Source organism: Caretta caretta, chromosome 2, assembly GCF_965140235.1.
Source record: "Caretta caretta isolate rCarCar2 chromosome 2, rCarCar1.hap1, whole genome shotgun sequence".
Lineage (NCBI taxonomy): Eukaryota > Metazoa > Chordata > Testudines > Cheloniidae > Caretta > Caretta caretta.
The window spans coordinates 137339934-137355833 of NC_134207.1; the positions used below are offsets into that span (position 1 = coordinate 137339934).

A 15900-nucleotide genomic window follows, 5' to 3' on the forward strand; every position below is an offset into this window, starting at 1 on the left:
CCCATAAGGGAGTCACCAAGCAACTTCTCTGCTGTCCTCCAAGACTGTGGGGGACTAGAAAGGGGAAGAGAATTACTGATGGTAGGAAGTTGCCAAAGGTGCCACTCAGTGCTCTCATTCTGCACATTTAAGCTGACGGATTTCCATGGGCTAGCATCTCACTATAGGATGAACAACCACCACCACCATACTGACTCAGAACAATGGTCCACCTAGCCAAGTATCCTGTCTTCTGACCGTGGCCAGTGCCAGATGATACAGAAGGAATAAATGGAACAGGGCTATTTCAAGTGACCCATGCTCCGTTGTCCAGTCCCAGCTTCCGGCAGTCGGAAGTTTAGCAGCACCTAGAGCATGAGGGTGCATCCCTGACCATCTTGGCTAATAGTGAAGACCTATCCTTCATCAATGTATGTAATACTTTTTTGAACCCCGGCTGTACTTTTGGCTTTCACAACATCCCATGGCAAGGAGTTCCACAGGTTGACTGTGCATTGTGTAAAGATGTATTTCCTTTTGTTTGCTTTAAACCTGCTGCCTATTAATTTCATCAGATGACCCTTAGTTCTTGTTTTATATGGAAGAGTAAATAATATTTCCCTATTCACTTTCTCCATTCATGATTTTATAGATCTCTATCATAACTCATCTTAGTTGTCTCTTTTCCAAGCTGAATGACTCCTAACACAGTTAGCTTTTTTGACTGCCACTGAACATTGAGCAGACGTTTCCAGAGAACTATCCACAATGACTCAAAATCTCTCTATTACGTGATAACAGCTAATTTAAACTCCATCATTTTGAATGTATAGCTGGGATATGTTCTACAATGTGCATTATTTTGCGTTTACCAACACTGAATTTCCTCTGCCATTTTGTTGCCAAGACACCCACTTTAGTGAGATCCATTGTCACGGAGTCCCTGGGCGATGCTCTGGAGCTGCTCCCCATGAAGTCAGTCAGGACTCTGGGGTAGTCGCCTTTCTGTGAGCAGCCTGTCTTCAGGACACACAGCTCACCCGGCTTCCACCTTCCTGGGTCTGACCTCGGAGCATTCAGCATCCTCTGCCTCTCCGTGTGCTTCCCCCAGCGAGTCCGCTCAGGCGGGGCTCCTGGGGAAGCCAGAGGGTCCTGCACCCCAACTTCGCAGTCAGACGTGACTCTCAGCCAGCCAGTAAAACAGAAGGTTTATTAGACTACAGGAACATGGTCTAAAACAGAGCTTGCAGGTGCAGAGAATGGGACCCCTCAGCTGGGTCCATTCTGGGGGGCAGTGAGCCAGACAACCACGTCTGCACTTCACTCCATGTCCCAGCCAGCCCCAAACTGAAAACCCCCTCCAGCCCCTCCTCCTCTGGGCTTTGTTCCTTTCCCGGGCCAGGTGGTCACCTGATTCCTTTGTTCTCCAACCCTTTAGCTCTCACCTTGCAGGGGGGAAGGGCCCAGGCCATCAGTTGCCAGGAAACAGGGTGTCGGCCATTCTCTGTGTCCAGACTCCTGCACACACCTGCCCTCTAGGGCTCTGCAATGATCATACATGCTTACCCCACCCCCTAGATACTTAAGAACTGCCTAGGGGAAACTGAGGCACCCCCACACTATTCAGAGGAAACATTAAGAACAGTCCCACTTCGTCACATCCATTTATAATTCTTTGCAGTCAGCTTTAGACTTAATTATCATCTGTAAAGTTTGAAGAATGATATAAGGGGGAACCACTTTTTGCTCTCCCATTTAGTGCTCTGGGTGCATCACACCACCAAATGTAAAGGTTAGCACAAGGCGACAGGCAAAGGGGAGCACCAATCCTAAAGGCCAAATTGAGAGAGCACTTCTACAAGAACAAGTAATTGTACTTCCTAACCACCTTCCCCTCACCAAAATTTTATCCCAGACATCACTTTCTTAATTTGACATCTCACAAAGCTCTCCTTCAGGAAGAGATCGGTACCTTTTGAATTTGTTATGCTTAGCTTTAATTGTATTCCCTAGTACTTTTTTCCATTCAGTATATTTATTACTCTTCACATGCCATAAGTTCTACTTAAATTCCCTATTTATTTCTAGCTTCCACTAAAATTTTAGGATTTTTTAAAAATAATGTTTAGGCAGAGGCACTGGTCTCACAGTGCAGCAAGACAGAAAGCTGACTTTTTATAAATAAAAAAACACTTCCTGATTCAAATTTGGCTCTTCCTTGGATTGAACTAGTACATGATACTAAATAAGAAGCACTCCCAATAAGGTGTCCATAATAATCTTGGACAGAAGAGAAATTTTGGCCTTCAGAAAAAGAATAAACTATAATTCATCCACAGTTACTAGGCTATGTAACAGTTATGGCAATTTCCTGCAATATTCTGGACACACTGTACTGAATGAAGTGTAACTATTTTAAGAGTTCATTATATTAAAAATGCAAACGTTTATGTATCAATGTGGGATTGTATGGAGCTTCTTTAGGAAGAAGACAGGATTAATGCAATCTCTGGGTAGTACTGTGAGCTTTGAAAGACTAGGTTGAGCAATGTGTAGGCACGTATGATGTTTTGGACAATACGTGTGAAGTGGAATTCTTAGGATGTACTTGGGAGGAGGGGATTGCAAACTCCTATATAAGGACTCAGCCTTTGACGCTTTATCCTCAGGGGAACATCTTTTGATCACCTGTTATATGAAGACAGTTCAAAGACAAATTGTATAAAAGAGTAACTGACTCATTAATGAGGATTCTTGTTCTGAGTTGAAGCTGTGATGAATTTATAACCACAGGAAAAAAAACCTTGTGCGAGTTGGGGTGATCTCTGGTAAAGTTATTGACGTGTGTAGGTTCTTCTATTGTTTTACTGTTTTCTCTATAATGCTTTTCACCTTAAGAATAAATGTGCTTGCTTAGAAAAAGCTGTGTGGTAGCTTAACTGTGGTAATTGCACTATATAACATCTTCTGGGGAGAAAAGTAAAGCAGGCCAGCTTAGGCTGCCTGACTTTGCTAGGGAGAACACAGTATAGGAAATACTCTTCCGGGAAGGAGGGAGGGTGAGGTGGGTCTCCACTGAAAAGAGGTGATGGCTCAGGAGCTGGAAGCCTAGAGCGAGTGCCCTCACAACACTGTAACTGGGGAATAAAGGTGCAGTTGTGCTGAACTGACATGTTAATCTTGAATTTGTTGCATTTCTTCGATAATGTCTTTTATTCAAGGACTTCAGTGTTGCTATACTGTATTTAGTCTACTGTGTAAGAGCATACTGCAAACTGATTTACAGCCCAAGGACCAGAAGATTTAAAGTGCCTAGGTTACCAGGAGTGACTAAGTTTTATTTCAGACACCTGGGTTCTCCAGGTTTGCTCATATCAGAATTACACACAGATTGATAATGCTTTCACCACTTCTAAAAATAAATTGCTGGGACTGCTCTCTACAAAAAGGCCAGAGAGCGAGAGAGAGAGTTCATGTGTGCACTTATACCACATTTCTAAAGATTTTAGGGGTAGTTTCCTTAAGAATAGGAAGGGTCTCTCCAGCCTCATTCATTTATGCAGTTGGTCTCTTCCTTTTGTCCAGTTCACAGCGAAAATCCTACCTCCTGCTTGCTTCTTCCATACTAGACATTATTCACATTAATACATTAATTCAGCAGTTATTGTCAGTGCACCACTACTTCTTGATAATGCCAATAAACCTTGACTGAAAACAGTACTGAAATGAGGACATCGTGTACCAAAGCAGTGAGGTATCACCTAATCAAAAGCTCAATCATATACTGGAAAGCTCAAAGCAGCATGCTTCAGAGGCTATCTGAAACCAAAGCCACCTCTATTTAGCAAGAGCACAAATTCGTCTGTTAAAAAGTGGTAGTATTGTTTAGTTTAAAATGTTATGACATACTGTAGCAGGTTCCGTTTAGTATGAGTGAAAACTGATCAGATAGCCTGTACTGCAAAGTGTGTATGTACAAAGGTGAACTAATTTTAACAGCCTCTCTTCTCAGCAAATTTAATTAACGCAGAGTACAGCACCTGGAAAGACTACCACAGAAAGTAATTAATATTCTAGGACTTCCGTCTTCAATGCAATAAACTAAGGACATTTCTCGCAAACAAAACGTGATGGCTACAGCCTATCCGATGTCTGAATCTAGCTGAAAAATGTACAGAAAATTGCCATGAGCAAAGCTAATTACATGCAAAATACTAATTCCCCAGGGAAATCCTAGGCAGCCAGCCAGAATTGCTGGTTTGTACCTTCTATCTCCAAAGCTTCAGCTGTGCAAATACATCTGTTCCGAAGCAGACACTTTTTATACCCCGATTTCCCTTCCAGCTAATATTAAAATAAATAAATAAAAATGGCTGCTGCCTAGTACCCAAAGCATGTTCAAGTGAATGAATACCAAATCCAGCCTGAGCAGTTCTCTCCTCTGCAGGCTGCTCTGTCTCAAATGTAATGCTTTGTTCATTTAACTTCCCACAGGGTAGGAAGATTTCATTGTCACTATTCAAGTTTCAGAAGCCAACTCTTGAACCGCATTTTAATACCCCTGAACAGGGGTAACTTATGAACTGCAGACAGAATTGACCAGTCTCCCGGGTTGAAATGGTGAAACCTAATCCTTCATGATCCAAACATATATTCATTAATGGAGCCATCAATTCTGTTAATTCTGAGAAAATTCAAAATGTTAGAGATACATATAATTTGAGAAACAGAAACTAGTAAAAAAATTAACCTGATATTTGATTTGGAAAAAAAATCCACCTCTGCTAGAGAGAGAAAACTATCAGAAATTTAATTTCCGAAGTTTTATTGGGACCTGATAAGATCCAAGATAGCTAATGTAGGATGTGGCAGGAAAAGAGAACTAAAAACACAAATCCTCAGAGATATGGCAGACTGCACTAGAATTTGGCTACATACTCACTTTGACAAATCCACCACTTGACCTCTTGCCCAGGTTTGGAAATTTGGTGTCTCATATTTGTAACTATCCTTCTCTCACATACAATTTTTTGCTATGTCCCATCATATCTGCCTGTGTATTTCACATAAGTTATTTCCTCCTTATTCATTCTACCTCTAAACCCTTGTCCATGCCTTGGTCTTCTGAAGCCTGGGTTACTTTAACCACCTTATCTGTATCTTTCCCCACTTTTCCAGCCTAAATAAAGTGTCACTGATGAAGTCATCTTACTTTCCCATTTTTATTACTTTACACACCCCTCCCTGAATCCCCAGTTTTCACAATTAGAGTCAGGACCCTTCCTCTGCATGATGTCTTGTCGTCTTTGCCCCAAACGTAGCCATTCTTTTTTTCTGTCACCACTGTGAAAGCCCTTGCCCACACCTTGGTCATATTTTACCTTCATTAGATATAATTTATATCCATCCATCCAAGTATTAGACGTGTTCAGATCACAAGCCAGTCTAGGTGTGAAATTCAGGAGTTTTGAGATTCTGGGTGGTACTACTCTATGGACTGAACACAGAAAGTTTTTCTTTGGGGAAAGAAAGGGGAAGAATTGGAAAATGTCGCTCCTTATATTCAGGGAACCCTTGTACAAACAGATTGATCAGTTAGAGTACGATGTAAAGCAAGAGTTAAAACCAAAACTCCTGCAACAGGAAGTTCCATAGCCTGGCAATGACTGACAACAGACCAACTTCCGATCTGGCAAGTTTTGTCATGGAGTGATGCTGCAGGAGAGAGATAGCTGTTCAAGCAGTTTGGCCTTATCCTGTTTATGGCTCTTATAAGGACTACAGCCTTACATTGAATGAGGAGCTATTGAGGCATGGGCGCAGACCAATGTGACATGTCATCTGCCTTTTCCACTGTGAACAAGTTGCAGAAACTGCTCAGCTTTTATGATCAGCTTCAGGTATCAATTATGTGGCAATCCAGCCTTGAGTCACTAAACACCCACTATATGAATTAAATCTCCTTTACTTGCCATGTGCTCCCTGTTCTCACATTTAATAAAAATGTTACCTAAAAACAAGTTTTCTTCTAAGTTCCATTTCCTGCTCAGCATTACAGACATTTTAATATTATAAACTATGAATATGCTTTATTTATAAAAAAAATAATGCCAACAGCTGTGCCTCAGTGCAGAATACTCCCAAATCAATGTTTTGGTCATCTAGCATTTTCTAATATAGGCTGAATAAAATCTGACAGTGTGCTGTGTTTTATTTGACGTAGACTGACCACCACGGGTGTTTAGATTGGCTGCAAGCACTAGGCTTTCCTGAAATGAAACCCTTTTAGCTCTCTAGTTACCATAGAAATCCAGATTTTAGATAGTTAATTGAGAATTAAACCACAACTAACATGATTTTTTTTTTTTTTACATTTGATGGCAGTGAAATCCCCTTGAGAATATATATAGTTTTTTTTTAAATAAATGCCACACAGGAATTAGCTATTTATATTAGAAGAGAAGAGGCTGGCTATGTCCAACTGCTGAAGCCCATTTTAGCTTTCGGACATCCTATAATTTTCCAACTATCATGTAAAGTAGGAAACTTCTGAGATGGTTTTTCAGTGCTTCTTGTAAAGCCATGATTGCAGGAATCTAAGAGCTTTAACAATATGTCTTCATGGATTTCAGAAATATATTCAAAATGAAGTTGTTTCATGCTTCAGTCTGTGTCGTGGTTTTGAAGAGGAAGAAAGTTACTGTGGAACTGAGGAGGATTACCAAAGTAATCCTTTGTTTCTACAAAGATCCAACTGGGGGAAAAAAGAAAATGAAGCGGATTCATTTGAAGAAAATCTCAACCTAGGTAGGCTGGCTATTGAAGTAAATAAAAATACGAAACCTAATACCATAAACATCTGTTGATTCACTCAAACAACACAGAAGCTTTATTATATTACACGGGAAAAAACTACATTAAAAGAATAGTATGGATTTAAAGTTGAGCATTAATGTGTCAGGAAATACCAGAATGAGCAACTATTCAATATCTTGTTTTATCCTTGTTCAGTGTGTGGCCTGATGACTTATTCACTACCAACTATTTAAACCTTTCTCTGAAGAAAAAATTATTAATATCAAGGGCTTTTCTATGCTGCTTATTACTACAGAATCTGTGCATTTCACAATACTCCTGTGAGGATTGGGGCTGGTATTAGCCTTATTTTTCAGATAGGGATCTGAGGCACAGAGACAGTAAGGCTGAAGTATCCCCTAATTTCGGGTGCCCAATTTGAAATACTAGGACTTGATTTTTCAGAGTATTCAGCACTTTAAAGCACTTCATATGTTCAAATTACAGTTCCCATTGACTTCAGCTGCAGCTGTGACTTGTCAACACTTCTGCAAATCAGAGCCTAGGCTCTCACATCAGGCATCCAGAAAATTAGGAACAAATAATTAGTGAGCAGCTGACCACCTGTGAAAAGTTTGGTTTAAGTGAGTTGTCCAACATCACATGGGAATTCTGTGGCAAAGGCCAGGGAGAGAATCCAGTTCTCCAGGGCAGCCTCACCAAAGTTGTGGGGAGGACGTTAAACTAGCTTCAAAGGAGGCAAGTCACAAAATCCCACAGGTAAACATAAAAACGGTGACCTTGACAAAGGGCTAGAAGTTGGGGAGAAATTAAAATTATAACAGGGTCACACAGGAGCAACAAGAGAGAGTGTGTGTGCGTGTGTGTGTGTGTGAGGGAATCTGCTCCACATCACAAATGTCGATAAATGCAGGGAATATGGTGTATAAACAGGAAGAACTAGGAGTTGTATACAAGCTGAAGTATTAGTTAACAGGCATCACATAGACTGGGGGGGGGGTGGCGGGAGGGAGAATAAATCTCATGGCTATGCACGAAGAATGTTGTTCCGAGGTCCAGAAAGAGATGAAGGCAGACCAGTTGACAAGTCTCTGGGTAAGGATAAATGGGGAATAAAAGGAGGCACTGTCATGGTAGGGGTCTACTACATACCACCCAAGCAGGAGGAAGAAATGGAGGATTCATTTCTAGAACCAATAGCAGAAGTATCCAAAATAGCTGTAGCTCACGAAAGCTTATGCTCAAATAAATTTGTTAGTCTCTAAGGTGCCACAAGTACTCCTTTTCTTTTTGCGAATACAGACTAACATGGCTGCTACTCTGAAACCTGTCAAAATACTAATGTACTAATACTAATTACTACCCAGACATCTGTTGGAAAAGTAACTACGGAAAAATATAAAATATCCAGTACTTTCTTGGAATGTATTGGGGACAATTTCTTGTTTTTGAAGGTGAAGGAGGCAATCAGAGGGTTGGTCAATTTAGACTTGATTCTGACTAACAGGGAGGAACTGGTTGCCAGTCTGAAGGTGGAAGGCAACCTGCGTGAAAGTAATCATGAAATGACAGATGTCATGATTTTAAGGAAAAGGCAGGAGTGAGAGCAGCAGAATAAGGACAATGGACCTCCAAAAGCAGACTTCAACAAACTCAGAGAACTGGTAGGGTAAGGTCCCATGGGAGGAAGAAAAAAGGGACAAAAGGAGTTCAGGAGAACTGGCAGTTTCTCAAAGAGACACTATTAAGTCACAACAGCAAACTGTCCCAACACAAAGGAAAGGCAGGAAGAATAGTAGAGGCAACATGGCTCCATCAGGAGCTCTTTAGTGACCTGAAAACCAAAAAAGGAATCCTACAAAAAGTGGAAACATGGACAAATTGCTAAGGAGTAGTACAAAAGAATAGCAGAAGCAAGCAAGGTCAAAAACAGAAGGGTTAAGGTACAAAATGAGTCACACTTAGCAAGGGACATAAAAGGCAAAGTAAAGTGAAGGTCTTCTACTTAGTGGGGAAGGAGAACTATTAATGGACAACAAGGCTGAGGTGTTTAATGCCTATTTTGCTCAGTCTTCACTAAAAGTATGTGACTAGACACTTAACACAATATTAACAACTAAGTGGGAGGGAGCACAAGTCAGAATAAGGACAGAACAAGTTAAAGAGTACTGACTTAAGTTAGACGAATTCACATCAGCTGGGCCTGATGAAATGCATCCTAGAGCATGTAAGCAACTAGCTGTAGCCAACTTCGAACTGGTAGCAATCATCTTTAAGTACAGGTCAGACCCCTGAGGATGAGGGCAAATATCACACCTATCTTTAAAAAGGAGAACAAAGAGGACCCCGGGGAGTGACAGACCTAACTTCTGATACCTGGAAAAATAGTGTAACAAATTATTAAACCATCAATTTATAAGCACCTAGAGGATAATAGGGCTATAAGGAATAGCCAGCATAGATTTGTCAATAATGAATAATGCCAAGCCAACTTAATTATTTTCTTTTACAGGGTTCCCCGTCTAATGGATAGGGGGTAAAAGTAGATGTGATATATCTTGATTGTAGTAAGGCTTTTGACACAGTCCCACATGACAGTCACATAAGCAAACTAGGGAAATTGCTATATGTGGGTGCAAAACTAGTTGGAAGACTGTACTCAAAGAATAGTTATCAATGGTTTACTGAGAGCACTATATGGTGGGTCCCACAGAAGTCTGTCCTGAGTCTGGTACTATTCAATATTTTCATTAATGACCTGGATAATGGAATGAAGAGGACATTTATAAAATCTGCGTATGACACCAAGCTGGGAGGGGTTGCAAGCACTTTGGAGGACAGAATTATAAATCAAAATTACCTTGATAAATTGGAGAATTGGTCTGAAATCAAATCAAGACATGTTCAACGTACTACATTTAGAAAGGAAAAATCAAATGCAAAACTTATTAAAACATAAATGTAGTTTTGTGTGTCTCACACAGAATCCCACATGAGTCTGGTTATAACTGGTTCATTATTCCCCACATCACATACTGTAATTTTCCTTTTGTCTAATCCAGCCTGCCCTTTCTAATAAGAATTCTTTTGCTTCAAAGGCTCCCTTTGCAAACAGTGACACGTTATTATGATTTCACACTCCCAGTCAAAGGAAGAAACGCCTTAGTGAAACCAAAAAATATTTATCAATTAATCATCCAAATGGCTGCTAGGCTTCCTTACCCAGAATACCACAGGACAAAAAAGTTGAAGTATCAACCTAGAGACAAAACCTTCAGCTTTCTCTGCTCCATCACCCTGCATACACAGAATTCCTGCTGTGCATGCTGCACACCCAAGTAAGTAACACATAAAGCTTTCCTGTTATAGCCAACTATATTGTGCACAAGCTGAAGAAACCAGGAAGAGAAGAGAAAAGAGAAGAGAAGAACAAGGAGCTGGCTGGAAAATAGATGAAGTGGGAAAAATAAAAAGTGCTTTCCAACAGCATAGTATACCATTCCAGACAATTTTTTCCACCAATTGATTTCTCAACAGTTCTTCTGCTTATAATACAATCTGATCAATGTAGAAGTTCTATAGATATTTACCGCATTTGTGATGAGGCACTTTGACTCATAACTTACATTTAATTCTCTATTCTAAATGAAGAGGCTCAAAAGTCTTTTTTTAAATGGGCAAACTGCTTTTTCCAATAAACCTATTTGCTTCTGAGCACAGGCTTTGTGTGTCAGCCTAATTCGGGAATGAAATCCATTGCCCCCAGTCGAGAAGTCAAGAGACACAGCTATTCATTACTAGACTGATATTACTGTAAAAACATCCTGTGAGGACTGGAACATTAAACACCACACCCACTTATCCAGGAACACACCAAATAAAGATAATCCCTCTCTTTGCTAGAGGGTGAAATATCCCATTCACACTGAAAAAAAACTTATTTTTCCAGAGCCTCAATAAAATTAATAAAAAGCTACAGGCAGCCTCCCATATTGCCCTTGATTTCCTAAAAAGAGTATCATTCATTCGGAAAACTAGATTGTGCCCTTACATATAAAGGTTTTTTCAAACAATTATGCCCCCCAAAATTTAAACAGGACCCAAAATAGCTGCGGCTGAAGTCTAATGATTAGGCTCCTTACAGGCTACTTATAAAGCTGAACAACTAGACAAAGGGAAAAGCCTAATCTCCCAAGACTCATTGTACAATTTTTAAAATGCTGAGAAAGAAAAACGTAGCATTCTATACAGCTAACTGGTATTGTGAGTGGCAAGAATTTTCACCATAGTTTTTTTGTTTGTTTGTTTGTTTTTTTTTAGCAGCTGAACTTAATTTTCTCTCTCCATGCAGGGCAAGACCCTGGTCTCCTTTTAAATTTTTTTCTTCTAAATTTCTGAGGCACAGGTTAGCACAGTGTCAGGGCTTGCTCCAGCACAACATACAACTCAGTTTATTTTAATAGGACATAGCTTGTCTACATGGCTTCCAAATCTCCCATTGCTTCTCCACTTCACACACAAGATGCTGAGCTGCTTCAGTCTGGGTCCTCAGAAGTCTTGCAATACAAGTTTTACCCATAGACTTCTACGTCCAGAAAGTCTTATCCAAGAATAGATAAAAATTCAAAGGCATTGAATGAAACCCTTAAAAAAAAAATCATTATCTTACACAGCATTTTTTACTAAAAAATATGAAGTGCTGCAATGAGGCCAACAACTGGAACGTAAAACGCATTCTCACTTACCTTTGTGATTAAAGATACCTTCCATCTCCATGCTGCTTCTAGAGTGGGCAATGCAGAGTGACCCACAGGGAACTAGCCCTTCTGCAGCAGGGGATCGATCTGTGGTTCGTACTAGACACCAGTCGGGCTTGTCATGTGGCCTCTCTAGAACCTCCACTGTCTGACCACGGCGGATTGTCAGCTCATTGCTGTTGCATGCTGTGAAGTCATGGATGACCACAGTCAACTCGCAGCCACCTGACAACTGTGGAAAGAGAGAAAACAAGGGAAGGATGGGTGCTGCAGTTTTTTTAAACACACACCACGGTTTATTTAGGATTTCTGCCAAGATCTATTTTTGTCTATGACATTTACAATATGGCAATGTTTTCTGGTTTTTCTTTTTTTAATGGCACCATATTAAAATTTATTAGCTTTAAAGAAACGTTGTCAGTTTTGAAGATTTACTGCAAACCCCCATCTCTCCTTCACCTCAGATTCACTGTGCAGAATGATTCCAAGAGCTGTGAATGATATGGGTTAAGCAGGTAGGCTTACATCTGGGTGTAGCTTTCTCTCAAGGGTATCTTGAGAAAACTGAAGACAAAAAGCAGACTCACCACTCCACACAAGACAGCAAGGGAAACCCACTCTCTTCTCCCACTGAAACCAGGTTCAGGTGGAGCCCTGCAAGTCTTAGAACAGTAACTAGACACTCACAACTAAAGCCCATAAAGGTATGTTAGCCATCACAGTAGGTCTTTTGTGCATTTTTTGGTCCTGGGCTTAGTGCAGAGACAGCTAAAGCAAGAGAGGAAGGGATTTTACCTTCCCACTGCAATGTGGAGTATTTTAGGGAAGTGAAGAACTTTCTTGGCTCACCTCAGACAACCCTTCTAGTCAATAACCTCTGCGAAAGCAGGAGATGTGGGAGGGGGTTCATCAGCCAGCCCTCTCATCACCCTCCTCCTCACCCAAGGGGTCTGAAGTAGCAGTTACCCAGGACAGTGTACAGGTGTGTGGTGGTTGGGGGTGGCAGGAAGCCAAAGACACCACTATTAAATATGGGGCCCTGTGACTCGGTGGAGGTGAAGAGAAATTGTAACTGGGAGAGGGAGGAAGACAAACTGGCTGACAAAAAGAAGTTCAACACTTTTCTGCAACTGCTCACCATCTCCCTCCAGGTTCTTCAGTCATCAAACACCTCAAATCCAGTCTCTGAATATGTGGGTCAAAATTTTACTATGGACTTTTCACATATCTTAAGCATAGCGATCCTTGCACACCAGTTCTTGAGACAACCAACTATTTTAGGATCCTTTGTGATATGGACCCAAAAATAGCTGTATTTCAAGATTTTTAACTCTCTCCTTCCTAACCCTACCCAACGACAGAAAAAAGACTTCCAACTCATACAGATACGCATGTGAACCGGTGTTGGCAAAACCCAGCATGCCTCACTAGTGTTTTTCTAAGCACTTAATTAAAATTCTTTTGATCCAAATTAACTACGCTCTACTGCTTCACCTTGTTTGAGATTAACTGAAAGCATGCTGATAAATACACTGAAGTTCCCTAGTTGCACCACAGCTTCTTTAAGTGCCTTTAACTTGATTTTAATTTCTAATAGTAATACTACAGCAGCAGTATTCTATTGGACTATTTTTTCTCCTGGTGTACGAGTACCACTGTTACAACACAATCTACTAGAACAGAACAGATTAATGTTTCATCTAATCTGGTAGGCAACGTCCAGTAGTAGAAAACATCAGACATTTTAGACACAAAATCCCCATATTTCATGGGGGTAATTGTGCAATAGCATGGGGGAATGTTTCTTCCAGTTTATACTCAGATTAATAAAGACAACTATTCCCTTATAGTTCTTACCCCAGAAAATGTAACTGCAGAGGTTATTACACAAACATTTTATAATCTTGAAATTTGCTTACCTAATTTTGCTACAACTAAAATTTCCTTTTTATCCTGATACCAGAAAGTCCTGTGTACTTTAGACACAGGGCTACATACACATCTGGATTATTACTTATAGATCAGTTTTAATTAATTTTTTTGGACTGAAATGCAAGATAGAAATTTTCTTCTCCAGGATAATGCTTTGTCATCAAACAAGAATTTGAAAAGTGTTTGCCAAGCAACCCATGACACCACAGACAGACTAATTCCATCCTTCCTTCCCCATCTCTGCCACTTCCACAGGACATAACCCCTGACAGCCAGTCTGCAGAACTTTCCCATGACCACTGCCTGCCAATCTTGTTAACTAATCCTGGTTGCATGTGCGCGTGGAGTGATTTTTCTTGGGAGGGAAAGAGAAACCTTATGTTTCTCATAATTAATGAAAGTACAGCAGCCTGCAACCCCTCCTCCCAGGTTTTGGCAAGAAATTAATCACACGGCTTCTACTTCATCTTTCAAGACAGTCTCAGGTCTCAAGTTATGAGGTGCACAGCTTCAAAACATGCTACCTTCTCACTCGTTAAAAATATCTTGCTACCATCCCCCCTCTTCCTTTGCATTATATTAGCTTTTAGTCCACTCAAAGTTATGCCAAAGGGGAAAAAGTCAAGAGCCTTCCCTTGGTTTCTGGCACTGATTTATGTTATAGCCCTCTTCAAACTAAGTCTGAAACAATTGAAAACATGTGTATGCCTGAAGAAGTCTGAGAAAAAGTCCACAGAGTCTAACTTCATAAGGTGTCAAATGCAAGGCTCCAAACTTTTTCTCATGAAAAGCACATTCTCTCTTCCCCACTACCCTAAGCATAGGTCAGTAACAAGTTTCACCACTTTTGGAAACCATGCATTAACCGATCTGAATACCTATAGTTTTCTGCTTTCACACAGATGTTCCTTCTTCCCCCTCCCTTAATTAAATGGAAGTTAGCTAACAACAGATTTCATTTTCCCTAAATATTTCAACTGGTGAGAGTCTTAGGACAGAAGAGTATAACAAACAGAGATAATATGGATTACCTATGTGGGAACCAACAAACAATAGTATTGGTTAGCTGTCCCTTTCATTTTAACTATTCAATAACACTCACGTCCACAACACAGCCTGTGCATTAGACTCTAAGGGTATGGCTGTACTGCTATAAAACACCTGTGGCTGGCCTGTGTTGGCTCATGGGGCTTGAACTATAGGGGTATAAAATTTCAGGGTAGACACTCACCCAGACTCTGGGGAGCCCCCACCCCCTGCATGGGGACCCAGAGCTGGGGCACCAGCCCAAGTCTGAAAGTCTACATGGCAATTTTATAGCCCTGCAGGACGAGCCCCATGAGACATAGGCCAGCTGCAGGTGTGTCACTGCAGTGAAGACATACCATCAGGTTACAGCATGCCAATGCTGACACCATGTTCTCAGCTCTGCACAACGTCTGCAGGTGAAAGTGAGTGTGGTCTCTTTCCCACTATGATCAATAACAGAAGAAACTAAGTTCTACTCCCTCTACCCATGTCATCCAGAAACACTAGACATCACCATGAAAAATATGATTTTAAGAACATAAAAATATTTTCAACTTTTAACTGTCCAACATTTGAGACAACACCCATTAATTTCCCCCACATTACTTTAACTGTTAGCCAGTGTTTTTCTTTTTAAATTGTTTCTGCCCTTTATTCTCCTTAATGCACCTTATAAATGCAGATTCATCTTTAGCACTCAAACACAGTTGGAAAACAAGGGGTGTCTGTGATAAAGAGCATAGCTCAAGCAGCTGGTGTTGTACAGCTTTGGCATGAAACTCTAGATTGGATGGGAGAAGAAAAGAAGACATGCCGGAAAGTGGAGACTGATTTACACTGATGAGGACATTAGGACTTTGAAAACGCCTAAATCCCAGTTTAAGTTTCACAAGGGACTGTAAATATTCTGCATAAATTCATCCTTTTCTCTCAAGAAACCCCTTATGTAAACTGCATTAGTAAGACCTGATGAAATAAATGATGAGGCTAAGTTTGAAACATGGGAGTTGCTGGAAAGACAGAGGCAAGATGAGAAATGAAAACTAGGCACGGACAAACTCACATATCTTAAGAGGAAGGAAGTTCTTTTCATTAACAAACATGCCATGGGAATTATTAACATCTTAATGTTATACACGATTCGCATTTTGTGCCTCTTTTTAAAAAAAATTGTATTTTCTGGAAGAAAAAAAGTCTTATTAAATGGGCCAAATACACTCCTTATGTACATCTGATGAATTCAGTGCAGTTGCATCAACAATGCCTTTGACCTTCAATGCTGGAAACAATCACTATCCGACACAAATATGAGATGCCTTTTAAAAGGAACCTTACGCGTGTTTTAGTTAGACCATACCATCTCACATTATGTTACATCTTAACACTA

At 40.4% G+C, this 15900-nt stretch overlaps 1 protein-coding gene across 3 annotated transcripts in view; it reads right to left on the reverse strand.

Moving 5' to 3' along the window:
• The window catches only part of TRIO (trio Rho guanine nucleotide exchange factor), a 400776-nt gene that overhangs the window by 84981 nt on the left and 299895 nt on the right, over window positions 1-15900 (reverse strand). For all 3 annotated transcript variants that reach the window (XM_048839610.2, XM_048839611.2, XM_048839612.2), the window contains exon 34: window positions 11541-11784. In XM_048839610.2, the coding sequence (XP_048695567.2) occupies window positions 11541-11784 (244 nt within the window). The remainder of the gene's footprint in view (window positions 1-11540; window positions 11785-15900) is intronic.